Here is an 18,775-nt window from a genome sequence, read left to right as displayed (position 1 = left end):
TTCCTGCATTATGGTAAGATTTTTATATTATTACAATATGAAATATCTCGAGGTGACTGTTGTTGTGATTTGGCACTATATAAATAAAATGGAATTCAACTGAAGACGGACCACTTTAAACACTTCCACCTAAACTGGAAAAGTGCTGCTTTCATATTAAAATTTAGCCATGGTGAAAAGAAAATTGACAAAAAGGAGGAGGTTGTTAGTGCAATGCGTACCCACATCAAGTATGCGAAGGGAATGCTTCTTTTTCTTTAAGGGTGGGAAGGTAATTTGTAAAAACAATAATTCCCACTGCAGTAACTAAAGCTCACTGCAGCCTACACTAAAGTAATCAACATTCAGATTGAGCATCTGAACAAACAGGCAACATGGGGAAAATAGTATTTGTGAAATTAATGATAGTCTGATATATTGTATTAGCTTTATTTTGAATTGTGCAAGTCTTTGCTGTGTTGTTTCACGTTATCGCCTTATTAAAATGTGACATTACAAAAACTGTCCATTGGGTGTTGCTGTGTGATAGATGCTAGATTGTTTTGAAACATTGTTAAGACTAATAACACTGCTTAGTCTGAGAGTGAGAGAGGGACATACTCTGTTACAAAATGAGTGAAGAAGGAAGCAAACAGTGGGGACGGGGCATAACATCTATATATGTGTTATGCCCCGTCCCCACTGTTTGCAGGAAGAGGACGGGTTTAGCTGATATCACAGGAAAAAAAATCTGATTACTGAAAAGGAAAATGAAGAACATATTTGTGCAATGCCTGCTCTGTAAGTAAAAATGTGTTTAAATGCCTTTGTACTGTACTGTCTGCTCTGATCAAAAGAAATAAGATGATGACAACAAGAATAGAAAAACGAAGATGATAATTATATTTTGTTTTAATTCTGCTTATCTACTGGGGTTGGTCCTGTTGGTTCTTTTGTTTCAGAACTAAGGTGAGAAGTGAAGCACAAACTGAAAATTCTCAGATGTACAATTTGCATTTCGCAGTGTAGTTTTATTTACACCAATTTCCGTGATCACATTCATAAAAGGCATAAAAGACCTAAAAAATTGTTTTGAAGGTTCAGATTGTAAATTTTTGTATGAGCTTGGACAGCTGATTTTTTTTATGATTTTTATGATTCACTTTCATGAAAAGTACCTGGAAGTTGAAAACAGTGTAAAAATGTTTTGCGTTATTCTCAGGTCAACCAACATATATGTAGTCAGAGCCACGATTTCCTGCGTAAAAAGATGCTTTTTATTTTTTCTTTTAATTTTCCCCATTTAAAAAAAAATCCATTATGGTGGTATGAATGCATTCATACCACCATAATGGATTTTTTTTTTAGTAAAAAACGCCTAATTTGTAATCAAAACTTATTTCAATTCAATGTTTTAATTTGGGGATTTAACTGAAGTATTGCTCAGCTTTGTTGCAATTACAACCACTACTCTCGCCTCCTTTTTTCTTTATATTATGGCATTGTTAACTTTAACAACAATCAATAAGGATTTAAACTTTCACAGTTAATCTGAATACCAAATGACTTTTTTTTATGAATTGATTATATGTAAAACGTTAGACTTGAAAGCGGATATACAGTGGGGCAAAAAAGTATTTAGTCAGCCACCGATTGTGCAAGTTCCCCCACTTAAAATGATGACAGAGGTCAGTAATTTGCACCAGAGGTACACTTCAACTGTGAGAGACAGAATGTGAAAAAAAAATCCATGAATCCACATGGTAGGATTTGTAAAGAATTTATTCGTAAATTAGGGTGGAAAATAAGTATTTGGTCACCTCAAACAAGGAAAATCTCTGGCTCTCACAGCCCTGTAACGTCTTCTGTAAGAAGCTTTTCTGTCCCCCACTCGTTACCTGTATGAATGGCACCTGTTTGAACTCATCATCTGTATAAAAGACACCCGTCCACAGCCTCAAACAGTCAGACTCCAAACTCCGCCATGGCCAAGACCAAAGAGCTTTCGAAGGACACCAGGAAAAGTATTGTAGACCTGCACCAGACTGGGAAGAGTGAATCTACAATAGGCAAGCAGCTTGGTGTGAAAAAATCAACTGTGGGAGCAATCATCAGAAAATGGAAGACATACAAGACCACTGATAATCTCCCTCGAGCTGGGGCTCCACGCAAGATCTCATCCCGTGGGGTCAAAATGATCATGAGAACGGTGAGCAAAGATCCCAGAACCACACGGGGGGACCTGGTGAATGACCTGCAGAGAGCTGGGACCAAAGTAACAAAGGTCACCATCAGTAACACACTACAACGGCAGGGAATCAAATCCCGCAGTGCCAGACGTGTTCCGCTGCTGAAGCCAGTGCATGTCCAGGCCCGTCTGAAGTTTGCCAGAGAGGACATGGATGATACAGCAGAGGATTGGGAGAATGTCATGTGGTCAGATGAAACCAAAGTAGAACTTTTTGGTATAAACTCAACTCGTCGTGTTTGGAGGAAGACGAATACTGAGTTGCATCCCAAGAACACCATACCTACTGTGAAGCATGGGGGTGGAAACATCATGCTATGGGGCTGTTTTTCTGCCAAGGGGACAGGACGACTGATCCGTGTTAAGGACAGAATGAATGGGGCCATGTATCGTGAGATTTTGAGCCAAAACCTCCTTCCATCAGTGAGAACTTTGAAGATGAAACGAGGCTGGGTCTTCCAACATGACAATGATCCAAAACACACCGCCCGGGCAACAAAGGAGTGGCTCCGTAAGAAGCATTTGAAAGTCCTGGAGTGGCCTAGCCAGTCTCCAGACCTCAACCCCATAGAAAATCTGTGGCGGGAGTTGAAAGTCCGTGTTGCTCGGCGACAGCCCCAAAACATCACTGCTCTCGAGAAGATCTGCATGGAGGAATGGGCCAAAATACCAGCTACTGTGTGTGCAAACCTGGTAAAGACCTATAGTAAACGTTTGACCTCTGTTATTGCCAACAAAGGTTATGTTACAAAGTACTGAGTTGTATTTTTGTTATTGACCAAATACTTATTTTCCACCCTGATTTACGAATAAATTCTTTACAAATCCTACCATGTGAATTCATGGATTTTTTTTTCACATTCTGTCTCTCACAGTTGAAGTGTACCTCTGGTGCAAATTACTGACCTCTGTCATCATTTTAGGTGGGGGAACTTGCACAATCGGTGGCTGACTAAATACTTTTTTGCCCCACTGTACTTTGTTTTTCTGACAACTGACTGTAAGTGTAATTTCTTCTAGTTCTGATCACTCTGCTGTTTTGCACAACAAATCAAGCTCGTCTGACTGTGAGTCCCAGCAGCTCTCAGTTCTTTGAAGGAGACTTTGTGTCTCTGAGCTGTGAGGAGGACGACAGCTCTGCTGGATGGACTCTGAGGAGAAACACAAGCAGACGGCAGAGGACTCAGTGTGGAGATGGGTGGGGAAAACCAGCTGGATCTTCCTGTAAGATCAGTCACATCTACAAATGGGAGACTGGAGTTTACTGGTGTGAGTCCAGAGAGGGTCCCATCAGTAACATGGTTAACCTGACAGTCACTGGTAAGCTGAGTGTGTGGAGTTAGTGTTGATGAAGCTGTGTGTAAATGGATGAAATGCTGTAGTTTGTCTCTGTGTTGAGGTGGATCAGTGATCCTGCAGAGTCCTGTCCTCCCTGTGATGGAGGGAGATGACGTCACTCTGCTCTGTAAAACAGAGACCACTCCCTCCAACCTCCCAGCTGCTTTCTATAAAGATGGCTCCCTCATCAGGAAGCAGCCTACAGGTCACATGACCATCCAGCATGTTTCCAGGTCTGATGAAGGCCTCTACAAGTGTGACATCAGCGGTCATGGAGAGTCTCCATCCAGCTGGATCACTGTCACAGGTGACACACTCACCTGTGTTTCTGCAGCTTTCAACATTCACAATGTGACGACAACTTAATGACTGTGTTTGCTTTATTTTAGGGGAACACACCACCACACCTCCACCTGGTTCCACCTCCATCACTCTTCCTCCATTGCTCTCTCCTCATGTTGTCTCTGTGTGGTCATCTGTTGGATCAGTCTGTGTTGTGACTTTACTGGTGTTACTGGTTCTGCTGGTGAAACGACTTGTTCACAAAAAATTTAAAGGTGATGAGATTTTGGGCTTTTCGTTTATCCAGTTATCAAGTTTTATATACATGCATTTGGTTCCAAACATCATCTGTTATTCTTCTTGGCAATAAATAAAGTCCCCAGTAAGACATGTACAAAGTAAATTATATTGCTGTTCATTGTGGTTCTTCATCAGAACTTGAAGAAAATGACATCACAGAGGATATCACATATAGTGATATCAAAATCTCAAATCGTCAACATAAGCTAATAAGGGGGAGCAGAGGTACTGTATTATGTCCTTTGTATGTGTTTGATTTAATAGTTAAAGTAAAGAAGGTAAAGTGAAATGTGATTCATATAGACATTTTCAAGATAAATATCACAGTGTCTTAGAGCAGAATGACCTGTTTCTTAAACAGAAATGGACCAAAAAGTAAGTTTAAAAAGCTGAAGTTTTAGCTGCTTTTAAAAAATGCCACTGAGTTCACAGATCTCTGTGGGAGCGAGCTCCAGAGTCTATGAGCCACTGTCTCCATGCAGAGCTCTAAAAATCAAAACCAGTATCGTATATGTGTCTCTGAAGCTAATAGGGAGGCAGTGCAATTGAATTATCAATGGTGTGACATATAATTACAACCTAAAGAAAACATTCTGAGCAACTTTTGATAAGACAGTTGTAAAGAAGCTCTGTAGAGTCTTCCATTAAACAAATTAGTTTCTCGCCAAAATTCACTTTTGGTGTTCAGCTTCAATCGAGGTTTTCGCAAGCAACATTTACAGAGCCAATTCCTGTAATATTTAATAAGTCTTAGGATTAGTGCCATGGGTGAGGTTTGAGGTAAAACTGCATTTTTAAGCCTTTCAAAATATAAATAAAAGCATAATGCAATCATTTGAAAATCTTATAAACCCTCATTTAGAAAATGTATTATTTTCTCTGTTACACTATGAATAAAGCGTATAGAGTATAGAAGTATAGACATAGATTTTGTGAGTTTCATAGGCTTAAAAGTACATCTTTTTTAGAGTTAAAGTCTGTCCACCTCCATTTACTGTTATTTTGGTTTTGTCATCTTGGTCAATCCATTAGAGAAAGAAGAAAAACAAACATCTATTAATTGAAAAAGCAGGTATTCAGTATATTCAGATAGTCTGTTGGCATCATTTTTTGGACATATCCGCCACACAAACTGCCTATTGTTAATCCTTTATGTTATTCAATTTCAATTAATGTGCATCTTAAATAATTAACTGTATTTATCTTAGATAAAATGTGTTTTAGGGATGCATTCAAAACTCATCCTATAAATGTTCACAGCATTCAAACGTTGAATGTCAACAGATTACACGGTTGTTTTTTACATGCTTACTGCATGTGTTTCAGCCGGTGGTTAGTCTGTTAACATAAGCCAGCAGCTCTGTGGTTGTCCACTTTCCTGTTTCTGATGTAACACTTCAATGGCTCAGGATTTACTGCAGGGCAGTAAAATATATATATATATATTTTTAACTCCGTTTAGGCACAATAAATATTAAAAAAGTTACTGACTATTTGCGATCTTAATTTTATGAAGATAATTATTTTTGAGGTGGTATGACATCTTAACATCTTCACCAGTTGGTGCATTCCCACCATTATCAGCATCTCTCCATCCTCTATAAACACTCTGATCTGGGTCAGAGTGAGTATCAGATCTGTTTTCCATTTTCAAAATAGTATATTTATGTAAGAAAAACTCTCCAGTTCTTGTATTCATACCTATCATCTGTCTTACTTGTACCTGGGATAAGGTGCCTGCAAGATCTGCACAAAGCAGCTGTTTCACTGCTAGTTGCTGATGGAAGAAATGTTTTCATTCATTTTTTTCATTATGTCCAATTTAAATTTGAATACTGGAAACAAAATAATAATTTTGCTATATAATTTAGATATTAACATTAGTAGCTATATGACTGTTCTGCCTGCAGTGATTTTCTCCATGTGTGTTTTATTGTGCAGAGACTGAACCAGCTGCAGTCTACTCAGCAGTGAGAACTGAAGACGTCAATTATGGGCAAATCACCATCAAAGAGAAGCAAAGAAAATCAAAGAAAAGAGGTAAAGCTGTACTTCTTTGTCTTCATCATGGATAAAAAATGAGAAAAATAGTCCAGCAGGTGTTGAGATTTCTGTCTGAATCAGTGTGACACTGTTTACTAATTACTGTTGATCAAAGCATCTTTATTTAAACAGGGGTGAAGTCATGAATCGATTAACAGGGACTTGCATTTAAGAGTGAGATCACCAGTTTTCTCTCCCTGGTAAAAGCTGATGCAGACACATTCCTTTCATCAGATTCACAAAGCTGCGTGCATACATGCCTCAGCTTTAATTAACTTCACACATGCAAAAAGTGTGATTTCCGCTCTTATCTATAGATGTGAAAGGTTCAGCAACAGCTTAAGCACAGACACGAAGTTTATTGTCTGTTTAGGCTTGTAACACCCCCATACTTTGTTCATCATTTCTGTGCATCATGTGAAGTTATGGCAGAAGTCTTGACTCCTATCTTTAATCACATGACAGTGATTATAGGTTTGCATCAAAACCTATAATAGAATATAGAAATAGAATAGAAATATAGCATAGAAATATCTGCAAAATAAAAGCACAGCACAGTTAGAAATTTTGCATGTTGTGTCACGTACACACATCCCGTGATTTTAGCATGTTTTCAGGACAGTAAAAGAGTCAAATAAATTTGCAATATACCTATAAATGTTAACGGTTTCTGTCAACTATTTAACATTTTTATTTGCTGCTTTCTGCAGCAGCATTACACACGTGTGTGTGTTTCCTATTTGTACAATATATAAAAGAAGTGTAAATAATCAAAATTGTTTTTGTGTTGTATTTAATGTAGTACCAGTATGATCTTACTACTGCACTGATGTCTTCCTTGTGTGTTTTATTGTTCAGAGTGTGAACCAGCTGCAGTCTATTCATCAGTGCAAACTGGAGACGTCAGTTATGATCAGATCACCATCAAAGAGAAGAAAAACAGATCAAAGACCAGAGGTACAGCTGCTCTTCTTTGTCTCCATCATGGTTCAGAACAAGTGTTTTTGTCCTTCACAAAGATGGTATTTGTTGTAAATATTGAGATGCTATTTGACAATCTGTAGCGGTTACTGTTATCTGTCACATTTTGCAGCATGAGTTCTCCATGAGTGTGATGATGGTGAGAGTTCAAACAAGAGATCCATACAGGACAGACGTTGTGAAGTGCAGTCAGTGATTTTAGTTGTGTTATGAACAAGTTGTGTTATGAATAAGTTGTGTTATGTTATGAACATGCCATAACACAATAAGTAATCCTGCTTTTAACACAGTAAAATTAAGTCCAGCAACTTAATTAAACAAATATCGGCTTAGTTCAAATGTTTAAATTCACATAATTTCATCACAAAGATGCTTTAAATCATATTTATCCCAAGGGCGTAGATTTGGTTTTGGCATTGGTGGGGACGGATGATTCAACCACCAAACCCTGTTTCTTTTTTTTCCTTTTTGTCTTTGCTTCTTGATAAAAAAAAAAAGGGAGAAATATACTTGCCTACAGTAGCGGTTTTTGATACGGGCGACACGGGCAGTTGCCCGGGGCGGCATCGTGGTGGGGGGCGGCATCACGGGCATCGGCAAAAAAAAACAATGCTCGTATTCATGCTGCCCCGACGTCATGCCAGCGCATATTGGGAATGTCACAGGCACTGATCGGTTTTCTATCTCCCATTTGCTGGGAGTAAGGACGGCCTCCGTTTGTGAGGTGCGCCTGCTGCTTGCGGCGCAGAGAGGAGAGGGCGGGGCGGCGGGGATTCTCTGACCGGCTGGAGCAGCATCTAATAATCAACTCACAAAATAAAACAAAATAAAAACAAACCAACAAACACAAAAACACCAGACATTATGATACAGACTTATAATTTGCACCGATGTTTTTTCGAAATTCTATACGCGAAAAGTGAGCGCGAGAGCCCTCGGTGCGCCTGCTCGCTGCTGAAGTCAAAGTAAACTTTATTGTCATCTCCGCTACATACAGTCCAGTATATAGAGAGACGAGACGACGAGGCTCCAGTTACAGCAGTACAAGTAAACAAACAATAAATATAAGAAGAGTAAGAAAATAAATATACACTTTAGGACCAGGGGTAAAGTACGGTGGCCCCTAGAGACAAAGCAAGTACAAACTCCAAAACACTTGCAAACTCCAAAACACTTGCAAACTCCAAAACACTTGCAAACTAAAAAACACTTGCAAACTCCAAAACACTTGCAAACTCCAAAACACTTGCAAACTCCAAAACACTTGCAAACTCCAAAACACATGCAAATTCCAAAACACATGCAAATTCCAAAACACTTGCAAACTCCAAAACACTTGCAAACTCCAAAACACTTGCAAACTCCAAAACACTTGCAAACTAAAAAACACTTGCAAACTCCAAAACACTTGCAAACTAAAAAACACTTGCAAACTCCAAAACACTTGCAAACTCCAAAACACTTGCAAACTAAAAAACACTTGCAAACTCCAAAACACTTGCAAACTCCAAAACACTTGCAAACTAAAAAACACTTGCAAACTCCAAAACACTTGCAAACTAAAAAACACTTGCAAACTCCAAAACACTTGCAAACTAAAAAACACTTGCAAACTCCAAAACACTTGCAAACTAAAAAACACTTGCAAACTCCAAAACACTTGCAAACTAAAAAACACTTGCAAACTCCAAAACACTTGCAAACTCCAAAACACTTGCAAACTAAAAAACACTTGCAAACTCCAAAACACAACGGAAGTGCTCCAGGACGCTAGGGGCAGTGTTGAGCTCGATTTGCAAAATAAACAGCAAGTTTGTCGTAATGGGACGGTCTAGTCTCCGTCGCGCTTCCCAGGTTGCCTAGCAACCATGATACTAACCGCTGGAAACGTGTCATACAACTTGGTTTGACAGAGGGAGAACATATTTTGTTCATTTGTTTGTTTGTTTGTTTGTTTCTACAAGAGCTTTGTGTGATCTGAGGCTGAGACCACAGGACAGTAAAACATGATTTTTGGGCTTCATTTCTGTACTGAACAGTTATTTCAAGATTAGTTAGTAAATAAGAATTAGCTGATGTTGTTCATGAGACTAAAGTCATATCACTTTGGTAATGTAAATATAATATGGCCAATATTATAGTTATTATATTAATCATTATTAGCTATTACAGCAGTGAACATGAACTCTGTGTCAAATACTGAGCTTCAGCACAGATTCAAGTTGTAGTTATTTATATGTCTTATCACCTTAAATCTTCACTCAAAGACAAGTATCTTTGACAGTGCATATATAGGTGTATCATATATAAGAGACAAATGTTGTTCCTTCAGTATGTTGGCATTACTAAATTTGGCTCATTGCTTACATATGTTTATAAAAAGAAAATGTACAAGCTGTGATAACTGTTTCTGATAAAATGAAGAGTAGACTGATATATGAAATATTCCTTTATTGGGTGAGAAAATCAGACCATGTCATAACTGCTTTAAGTCATACAGAATAGATATCAGAGCCCTAAACAGGCTGGCTTCTGCTAAATGGGTCAAACTGGGCAGAAAGTATCCAAACACATAACATCCTTATAGAATATGATGTAACACTATAGATCAACTTACCTCAGAATATATAAAGCATATAAACAATTACAGCAATATGATGCAACAAACACAGCAGTGCTACTAATCCAAAATACTCAAAGCTTCATAGAACTGGAACAAACATTTATTTTTAGCTCCATTCTGCTGCTGATACATACTTTAGGTTTCTGAATATTACACTTGTTGCTGCCTTTCATAGTTTGTAACGTGAAGGCCCTGAGTACTTTCTCCCACACTGAAAACACTGGAATGATAAAATTATTTGAACATTACCTAATAAGACTGATTCAGGACAGACAATTAGTTATTTTAAACTTTCCTAGCAGTCCTTCACAAACAGGGAACAGTCTGTCTATCCTCTCCATCTGTCAGCTGCTGCTGGCTCTTCCTCTTCCTCCTCCTCTTCCTCACACACTGCTGAGTTTGTCCTGGTGGATCATCAGGTCTGCAAAGCCTCACAGATGATGTGCAGCAGTGGGTCCCTCAGTCTGTCCTCACTCTGGACACTTGCAGTTGTCACACATGGAAATCAAATGTGTGATAAGCTGCAGGATTCAAACACAAGTGTAACTTATAAACACATGTTCATACTTTTATTCCACAATCAGAGAGAAAGAAACAGAGAGCGAGTGCAGGACAGACAGACAGGTGAAAGTCTCAGGTGTACACACTGCTACAAAACAGCACACAAGAAGGAGGATTTAGTGTTTGTGTTATTACGAAACAAGAAGAGTTCCCAGATGGTGCAGTGGACACATGTGTGACTCCTGTGATTAAAGCATCTTTCTTTCAGCTTAACGAGTGAACCGTCAGCTCGTTCAAACACACGTTAAAGTCCGTTTGGCTCGACACCACCGAACAGAGGCAGCAATATAACATAGCTAACATTAACAGTGCAGTTAATCCTGCTTGTGCCATGATATTCAGGACTGCAAACCGAGCAGCATCACTGACTTTCAGCTTGTTGTGTTTGTGGATATATGACTGACTTTAATTATCCACAAAATCATCACAATCTCTGTAAGATTAAGGTCGACTATATATATATTTTTTAAAGTAAAGGCTTTAAAATCAAGTTAATTCTGAAAGTACAGACATCGCTAATGTCACATAACTTTCCCGACATGTGGCCAACAATGTTTAATGTTCTTCATTAAAAAAATATTTACGCATAAATAAGTGACATAATATTCAGTACTTACTTCTGAAAGTTTACTCTTCCTCTGCTCCGCTTCCACCGTTTTTTTTCGGCAAAATTATCCACACCACCACCGCACCATGAAGTCTGGGATATGTTGGGCCATGAAGGCTACACCGACCCATCTTTAAAATTCAGGGAAATTAAGGACGCATTTGAGGGCCGCATGTAGAGCAGCCTTTGAATTGGGACAGCCTTCTCTTGTCGCTGTGACGTAATCGGTCTTAAAATGCGGCCTTTAAGGCTGCAAACCCCAAATCCGGTCATTGGTACTTCCTGGCTTGTGTAGTTACTAGGTAACAAAAGCTCAACACTGCCCCTAGCGTCCTGGAGCACTTCCGTTGTGTTTTGGAATTTGCATGTGTTTTGGAGTTTGCAAGTGTTTTTGAGTTTGCAAGTGTTTTGGATTTTGCAAGTGTTTTGGGGTTTGTACGTGTTTTGGAGTTTGTATGTTTTTTTTAGTTTGCAAGTGTTTTGGATTTTGCAAGTGTTTTGGAGTTTGTACGTGTTTTGGAGTTTGCAAGTGTTTTGGAGTTTGTACGTGTTTTGGAGTTTGCAAGTGTTTTGGAGTTTGTACGTGTTTTGGAGTTTGCAAGTGTTTTTTAGTTTGCAAGTGTTTTGGAGTTTGCAAGTGTTTTAGATTTTGCAAGTGTTTTGGAGTTTGTACGTGTTCTGGAGTTTGCAAGTGTTTTTTAGTTTGCAAGTGTTTAGGATTTTGCAAGTGTTTTGGAGTTTGTACGTGTTTTGGAGTTTGCATGTGTTTTTTAGTTTGCAAGTGTTTTGGAGTTTGCAAGTGTTTTGGAGTTTGTACGTGCTTTGTCTCTAGGTGCCACCGTAGTAAAGGGATCAATAACAATTTAAAATTTATAATTTACAGTTTGATGATTTAAAGTCTCACACAACCCGTTGAAAAGGGGAGGGGGACATGATGCTTCCAAATAGAGCACATTTCATTTATATTGTTGTAAATCCAAGCCCATTATGTATTCATGATTTGAATTCTGGGTTGTGTGAAATCTCAGAAATGCACCCTAGACAAAGTGAATCTGTGAACTAAGGTGTAGGTGTGTTAGGTTATGTTGTGGTGATCCTTGGGTTGAGATGGGTGTTCATACTGGAGTGCAAAATTAAAACCAATGGAAGATGGACAAGACAAGCTCAAAGCCATCAGGTGCTCAGTTTAGAAAAAAGAGAAAAGAAGAGGAGGAGAAATGAGCAAAAGATACAGGTAAGCAGATGTGTGATTGGATAATGGCAGGTCATCCTGAACCAATCAGAATCAGAATACTTTATTAATCCCTAAGGAAATTATGTGGGTTACAGTTGCTCCAAGAAGAAATGGTAAAAAATAGTAACAGTAACAGACTAAACTCCAAACAATACATTATGTTACAGATTTTAATATTAATTAGTCATTGTCAATTGTTGATTTGTCCTGTTCTCATTGTATGACGAATTATGATGGCTGTTTGCATACTATGCATACTCTCTCTCTCTTCATATGTGTGTACAACAGCTTTATGTTAATGTACAATCCTTAATATGTTTTCTGTGTGTGTGTGTGTGTGGGGGGGGGGGGGGCGCCAGAGGGAGTGTTCGCCCAGGGCGCCAAACAGGCTAGGACCGCCACTGCTTGCCTACATATGCTATTTTACATGCTTTTAAACCATTTAAAATGACAATTTATAGTTCTCCTCTCGTTAACTGAGATAAACTGCTGGTATATTTGTTTTACATCTATACTACCCAGTCTCTCCCAGTGGACATGGCAACACGTTATTCGTGGTTAGACTGATGTGGGCCAAAGCCTAGCATAGCCTGTAACGATACTATGAGGGACACATTTTATGAGTTGAACTTGACTTTAAGTGACTTACAGGTTTCTTTGAAAAATACTTTCTTATATCCAGGTTCTTGCTTTTTGGGTGAATGAGGCGTTGACATATCTTTTTTTTTCCTTCTATCGGATTTATTTTCTTTACTCGAAGAGATCAAATTATTGGTGGGGACAATTCAATAATCGCTGGATATTGGTGGGGACGTGTCTCTTCCGTCCATGCCACATCTACGCCCATGATTTATCCTATATGTTATTGTGTTAAAAAGTCAGGATTAAATATATTCAATGGCTCTAAGGTGACTCACAATAACATATCTATAACCTCTTCTTTCTGAAGCGCTTTTTGACCTGTGATTTGAGCCTGACAGTCAGTGCTGCCCCAAACCAGATTCATGGTTCGGACATACAGCTCTTTATACTCTAGGGCATTGACAGGATCTAGCACATTACAGGGTTTTTTTTACCCCAGAAAAGTCTTAATAGCAGACAAGATTGCAGCAAAACTCATGAAAATGAGTTCAGTAAAATATGGACAGTGTGTATTTTCTGTCAAACTGTCCTTTAACAACATTAATAAGTTTTTAATGTTTTAAGCTCTGTATTTGAAACCATACAAGCTACTTCCTCCTGTCTTTATCTGCACACGGAATTTGTGTGTAGATAAAGAGTGATTTCAATTCACAGTGCTGATAATCATGTATATATAGTCTGACAGAGTGTTGATCTACACAGTACTTTGTGGTAAAATGCATGTTTTTTTCATGTTCATCATGAATGACTAGAAATAACGGGTGGGTGTTTTTCTGAAACAGGAAAGATGACCACAGGGGTTCTGAAACCTGCTGACAGTTTCTAAGAAATCTGCTCATGATGCTGACTGGGAAATAATAACTCTTCTTTTAACACACATCCTGTATACTGACAGCACTTTAAGTTTCACAACTTGCATTCATGTCTTTTCAGACATTGTTCCTCAAAAAGCCTCAAAAACCTTTTAATTTGTTGATAGTGCATGCAACAACTAACATAGTGACTAAAAAGTAGAGGTAATAGCATTAATAGATTATTGACCCTTATGTGGAACCATGAGGAGAACACAGCCAACTTCTGAAGTCTGGTCGCCTACAATCAGTGTTAAAGCCCTGGATGTTTCTCACATGTTTAAGAATGAGTCTTGGGTCAACTTTCAGCCTGGACATTATTTATTTTTATCTGGTCATATGGTGCTCTATATCTCATTTGTGCCCATTTCTGTCCAGCACCTTGAGCGTTTACTGAGAAATACTTATCTCTCATCAGGCTGTAAGTCATTATCAGCAGAAGTTTAGAGTAAAACCATTGTGAGACATTACCTGTGATGAGGCATTTGGTGTTAGAACTGAAGAAGATTCTTAGTTGAAAGGTGTGATGTCAAGAAACGTGATGAAGTCCAGTCACATTCTTTCCGAACTCCTACAGATACAGAGATGGTTTTCTTGGGGCTGAAAGAATTATGTTTTTAAATGGGAACTGGAGGAGCTTGAAATGGGCTAATTGTATATGTTATAATTTTAACAAGTGTTTTTAATATAACATGCAACAAAATAAAACCTAAATCACAACCTTAAAGAAATTGTAGCGCCTAAAGAACCAAAACACCAAAATTTTAAAATGATGTTTCTAATATACTTCTCGTATTGAGCAAAGTCTTGAGCCACCCCTCTTTATTAACATTTTGTATCCAAGGAGATGCAAAATAAGAAATTATTTTCTTGTAATACATTATAGTGGTCTTGAGTAATAGTTCTTCAGGCTTCCTGAAGTTTTGTTCTGGACATTGGCTTATTTTTCACTCATTTTCATCCCAATCCTTCTAGTTTCCATTTTCAGAGGGACATTTCTCTTTTTGTTTATTTGTTAAGCCACATAACCCCAACCTGTAAATCACTGAAATACAAGAAATGCACTTAGGAATGAGCCACTTTTGTGTTTACACATAAAAGAAACAAAGCAAAAGTTTTGTTTTCTCCTTGTTTTCTCTATTCGTCTGTGTATACATGCATATTTATACACACAGCTTGCAGCTCGTCTACATCTTTAGACAAGAAAAACAAGGAAGGCCAGCATTCTTAAGTTTCCAGTGAAATTTATTATCCAGTCATATATATATATATATATATGTATATATATATATATATATATATATATATATATATATATATATATATATATATATGTGTGTGTGTGTGTGTGTGTGTGTGTGTGTGTGTGTGTGTGTGTGTGTGTGTGTTCATTTCAGCTGATGGAGTAAAATCTGGAGGTGATGACATCACATACAGTGACCTCAAAATATTACATCATCACCACCACCAGCCAACCAACCGGAGCAGAGGTATTGTTTTGTGTGCTGTGTGTCTGTCAGAATATTGAAGGTCTAGTCAATTAAAAAAATATCAATGATCTCTCTGCTTTTAGCTCAGACAGCATTAGATCATTAAGCCTCTTATGTATTTGCATCCATCCTTTACATTAATGCCATCTTATGCTATCAACAATTGATTGTTGTTGGAAGCAAGTTTGCCTCCCATAGAGACAGTAGCATGTTCATTTCACAGGCGTGTCCATCTCTTTTTAACAATGGTGGAGCTAAGATGCGGAGCTAAGATGCCAGCTGCTTTACTGATTGTTGGCACGTTTTGGATAAGCCTCTAGTCTTTGGAAGAGAATTATCATGCTAGACAAGCTTCCCCTGGACCTACTTTCACTTGTCCTCTTATCAGCTACAGCGACTTAAAATTTTAAGGAAATATTTCCCCTCTGTGATATTGGGTGGTTTTTCCATTTACAAGAGTCGAACATGTAATTTGAACAAAATAATTTTGTTTCTGTGGTGAATGTATAAAATCATAGGATCTGCATTCAACAACTTAAAACTGGTTTCATTTATTCTTGTATAGTTGACGTCATACAATCTAGCAAGTGTGTTAGTTTGCTAGACTCACGATATCACAATATCATGTGGGATTTCAAACCACATAACAGGCAGAAAAGCATACACACACCATGTGTATGCTGTTGCTTCATTACATCATCTATATGTCTGGGTGCTGAACTTTATCGTAACACCCGGGCAAACAGCTGAAAGAATTTGGCCCCAGGATTCAGTGTATAATACTACAAATGATACAGTTTATTAAAGTGATTGAATCTTTTGCTGTGGGTCTTGGGCAAATTACTTTGCCAAAGGATAATGTTGAAGTTTGGATTTATGCTCATATTTAATGATTTATGAGTCCCATGTTAACGTTCAGTGTGAGCACAGGATGTGGTTTGAACTTAGTGAAGAGTTTGAATTTAAGGGAGGTGAAAGTCTAAAAGTTCAGGCAGTCAGGAAGGAAACCACTGCCTGGTTGTTTTGCACTCTTCGGTCAGTTGCAGCCTTTTTGCTGTTATCAGAATTCAGGTTTTTGAGCCGCCTGCTGGAAATATTTTCAGATTTTTTCTTTCTTTGAGTTTGGATAGAACACCTAATAAAAAGATTATCTAAACATGTGAATATGTTTCCAATTTGGATCCTCCAACTTAAATTTTCGTGGCGCTCATCAGTGTGTTTTTTTTGAAACAGGGAGGCTCTGAGTCGCACTTCCTGGTTGGTCTATTTCACAGTTTGGCTCCAAGACTATTGTGAAAATTGAGGCACCACTGATGTGGATTTTTAAAAAAAAATAAATTAGTGAGTTATTTTAACTGTGACTGGTCTCATATTGTTTGAACTGTGTGTTCTTGTGTTTTCAGAGCTTCCATCAAATCCAGATGTTGTCTACTCCTCACTGAAGAAATCTGCTAGTCCAACCTGACAACCAGCTGCTGGTCCACACAGGCCCTCAGCCCAGAGGGCTTTTATTATAAAACAGATGTTTATGTATTTTGTTTGATCTCTTCATTAAATGCACTCACAGAACTGCAGACAGACAAAGAAAAACTGAATGTGGTGATGAGACGTTTTTGTAAAGAAGCTCAAGTAAATGTATTTTTGTCACACTGCCTCTCTATGTCTGCAAGGCCAAAACAGAAACATTCTACTGTATGTATATGCTATGTATTATATCTATAACTGATAAATAAACATAATGTATTTAAAATAATCAGTAACTTGTGGGACCCTGCTGTCGTCTCCACAGCAGAAATCTTTTTTTTTGTGCAGGATCAATAAACTTTGGTCGGACTTGTTGTTCTTCTCGTGTGGTTCTGTGGGTTTCATGAAGCTCTCTGATGGAAAACATGAGTTGCTGTGGCTAACCCATGCACGTCTCCACAGAGCAGATAGAAAACAACAAATATCAATAAAACCACAACCTCAGACTGAGAGCAGCACTAACATCACTCAGCGGCTGGAAACTTCACACAAAAGCTTGAGAAGCTCGTATGTGTCTGTGTACAGTACGTTTAGATTCAAGGAAATGAAATATGTGAGACTTTAGATGCTGTTTGAAATAAATACGTCTCCATCAACAGATATTTTTCAGACGCATCTTAGTTACTGTGTTGTTGATATGTGTGGTTGTGCTTGCACAGGACACATAGTGAGGACATCTGTCCTCATTCAGTGTGATGATGATGATCTCGGTTTCGATTCAGTCAAAATCTGGGTCAGATTATGCGGCCATAACAAATGCACACTAACATGAATCATGTGTTTCTGAAAGAGAATAACTTCTACTGATATTTATTTATTTTGAGTTTCTGCAAAATACCAAATACCACTGGGACCTGTCATATGACACATTTTTATTATCAAAAAGGTGAAGTAAACCATTCATTCATAATTTAGAATAATCTGGAATGAATCAGGAGAGAAAATCTAAGATTAGCACTGGTTCAGGTGGGAAAGTGAGACTTTCATTTAGCAGCAGTCTGTGTGAAAGTTTTCTTGCATCGCTTGTTGTTGCTTTTTTGTTTGCTTCATTTTTCAAAGCAGCGCCTCGAGTTTGTGTTAGAGTGATTTTATACAGTGTCTCTCTGGTTTCCTTCAATCCATGCTTACACGCTCCTCAGTAAAAACATGAATTTAACTTTGTTCTCAGAGACGTAGGAAGAGGTTTGAGCTCTACATGTTTATTATTATAGGTATGAGGATGAGTGTCATCTGTTCAAACCCAAATAATTATCTGTCTGTAGATGTGATCACGTCAGTTTTGTGCCTAAACTGTCCCCACGGTCTTTCCGGCCACTTTAATTATATACAATCAATAACTGGTCAGTTTACAGCTGACTGTACGTAGCTGATTCCAGCAGCATCCACAGACAGTAAAAAGCACCAACAACAGCTTAAAGCACGGTCTGGTGCTGCCATCTAGTGACACTGAAGAGCTCCAACCACTGATTTTAGGATCATTCTGAGTGACTTTAACTGCCTCGTGTAATTTCGACTTCTTTTTATCTATGTTTAAAAAACTTATAGCACACAGACAGACACATCTATACTACAATCATTGTAATATGATGGTATGGACATTATAGCGTGACTCATTTTAATCTGACATTTCATTCTTTGCTCAACTAGACTGTGAAAAGCACAGATGTTTACAGCATCTGTATAAGATATTTGTATCAGTCAAATAGATGCTGCCACTCAGTGTCCTATATAATGTTAATGCAAAGTTTCTTTAAGACCAGCCCACTCACCTTAGGGAACATACAGACATACGTGCATGTCGATGCTGCAGAAAATTCTTCATCTATGTTTCATGTGATGCTCAGCTTTTCTGCTCCAACTGAGCATTCAAAGCCCCTTTTGGCATATTTGGCATGAAGACTGGAATCGAACCACCGACCTCCATGATTAGCAGTTGACTTTGCTCTACCAGGTCTGGATTGGTTTCAAATTTGCAGTGATGCACATTTAGGTCAATGTTACTGGCCACTTTATTGGGTACACCCCTTCAACTGCATGTTACTAGAAATATTTAATCAGCCAATCACATGGCA

General features: G+C 38.2%; 1 protein-coding gene across 2 annotated transcripts; it reads left to right on the top strand.

Moving 5' to 3' along the window:
* The first annotated feature begins 681 nt into the window (after positions 1-681).
* LOC309694198 (uncharacterized protein) lies at positions 682-16,980 on the top strand. Of its 2 annotated transcripts, XM_082514061.1 has the most exons (9): positions 682-780; positions 3,248-3,547; positions 3,627-3,872; positions 3,955-4,122; positions 4,283-4,372; positions 6,089-6,187; positions 7,049-7,147; positions 15,087-15,179; positions 16,583-16,980. In XM_082514061.1, exons 1-9 carry the CDS (start codon positions 750-752, stop codon positions 16,642-16,644), a joined length of 1,188 nt encoding a protein of 395 aa, XP_082370187.1. In that variant the 5' UTR covers positions 682-749; the 3' UTR covers positions 16,645-16,980. The 2 variants fall into 2 exon arrangements, with proteins under 2 accessions (XP_082370187.1, XP_082370188.1); XM_082514062.1 differs by lacking the exon at positions 4,283-4,372.
* Positions 16,981-18,775: the final 1,795 nt, after the last annotated feature.

This window comes from Aulonocara stuartgranti (genome assembly GCF_965226115.1).
Source record: "Aulonocara stuartgranti genome assembly, chromosome: 3".
Lineage (NCBI taxonomy): Eukaryota > Metazoa > Chordata > Actinopteri > Cichliformes > Cichlidae > Aulonocara > Aulonocara stuartgranti.
Note: the sequence above shows the minus strand (reverse complement) of the source record. Positions and strands in the feature narration are given on the sequence as shown.

What these genes read in the sequence shown, in the direction of transcription:
- LOC309694198 (XM_082514061.1), top strand. Translation starts at nt 750, where the DNA reads ATGAAGAACATATTTGTGCAATGCCTGCTCT. An exon ending in AAGAAAATCAAAGAAAAGAG is followed by an intron (nt 6,188 to 7,048) that starts GTAAAGCTGTAC and finishes TTTATTGTTCAG; the next exon opens with AGTGTGAACCAGCTGCAGTC. An exon ending in GCCAACCAACCGGAGCAGAG is followed by an intron (nt 15,180 to 16,582) that starts GTATTGTTTTGT and finishes TTGTGTTTTCAG; the next exon opens with AGCTTCCATCAAATCCAGAT.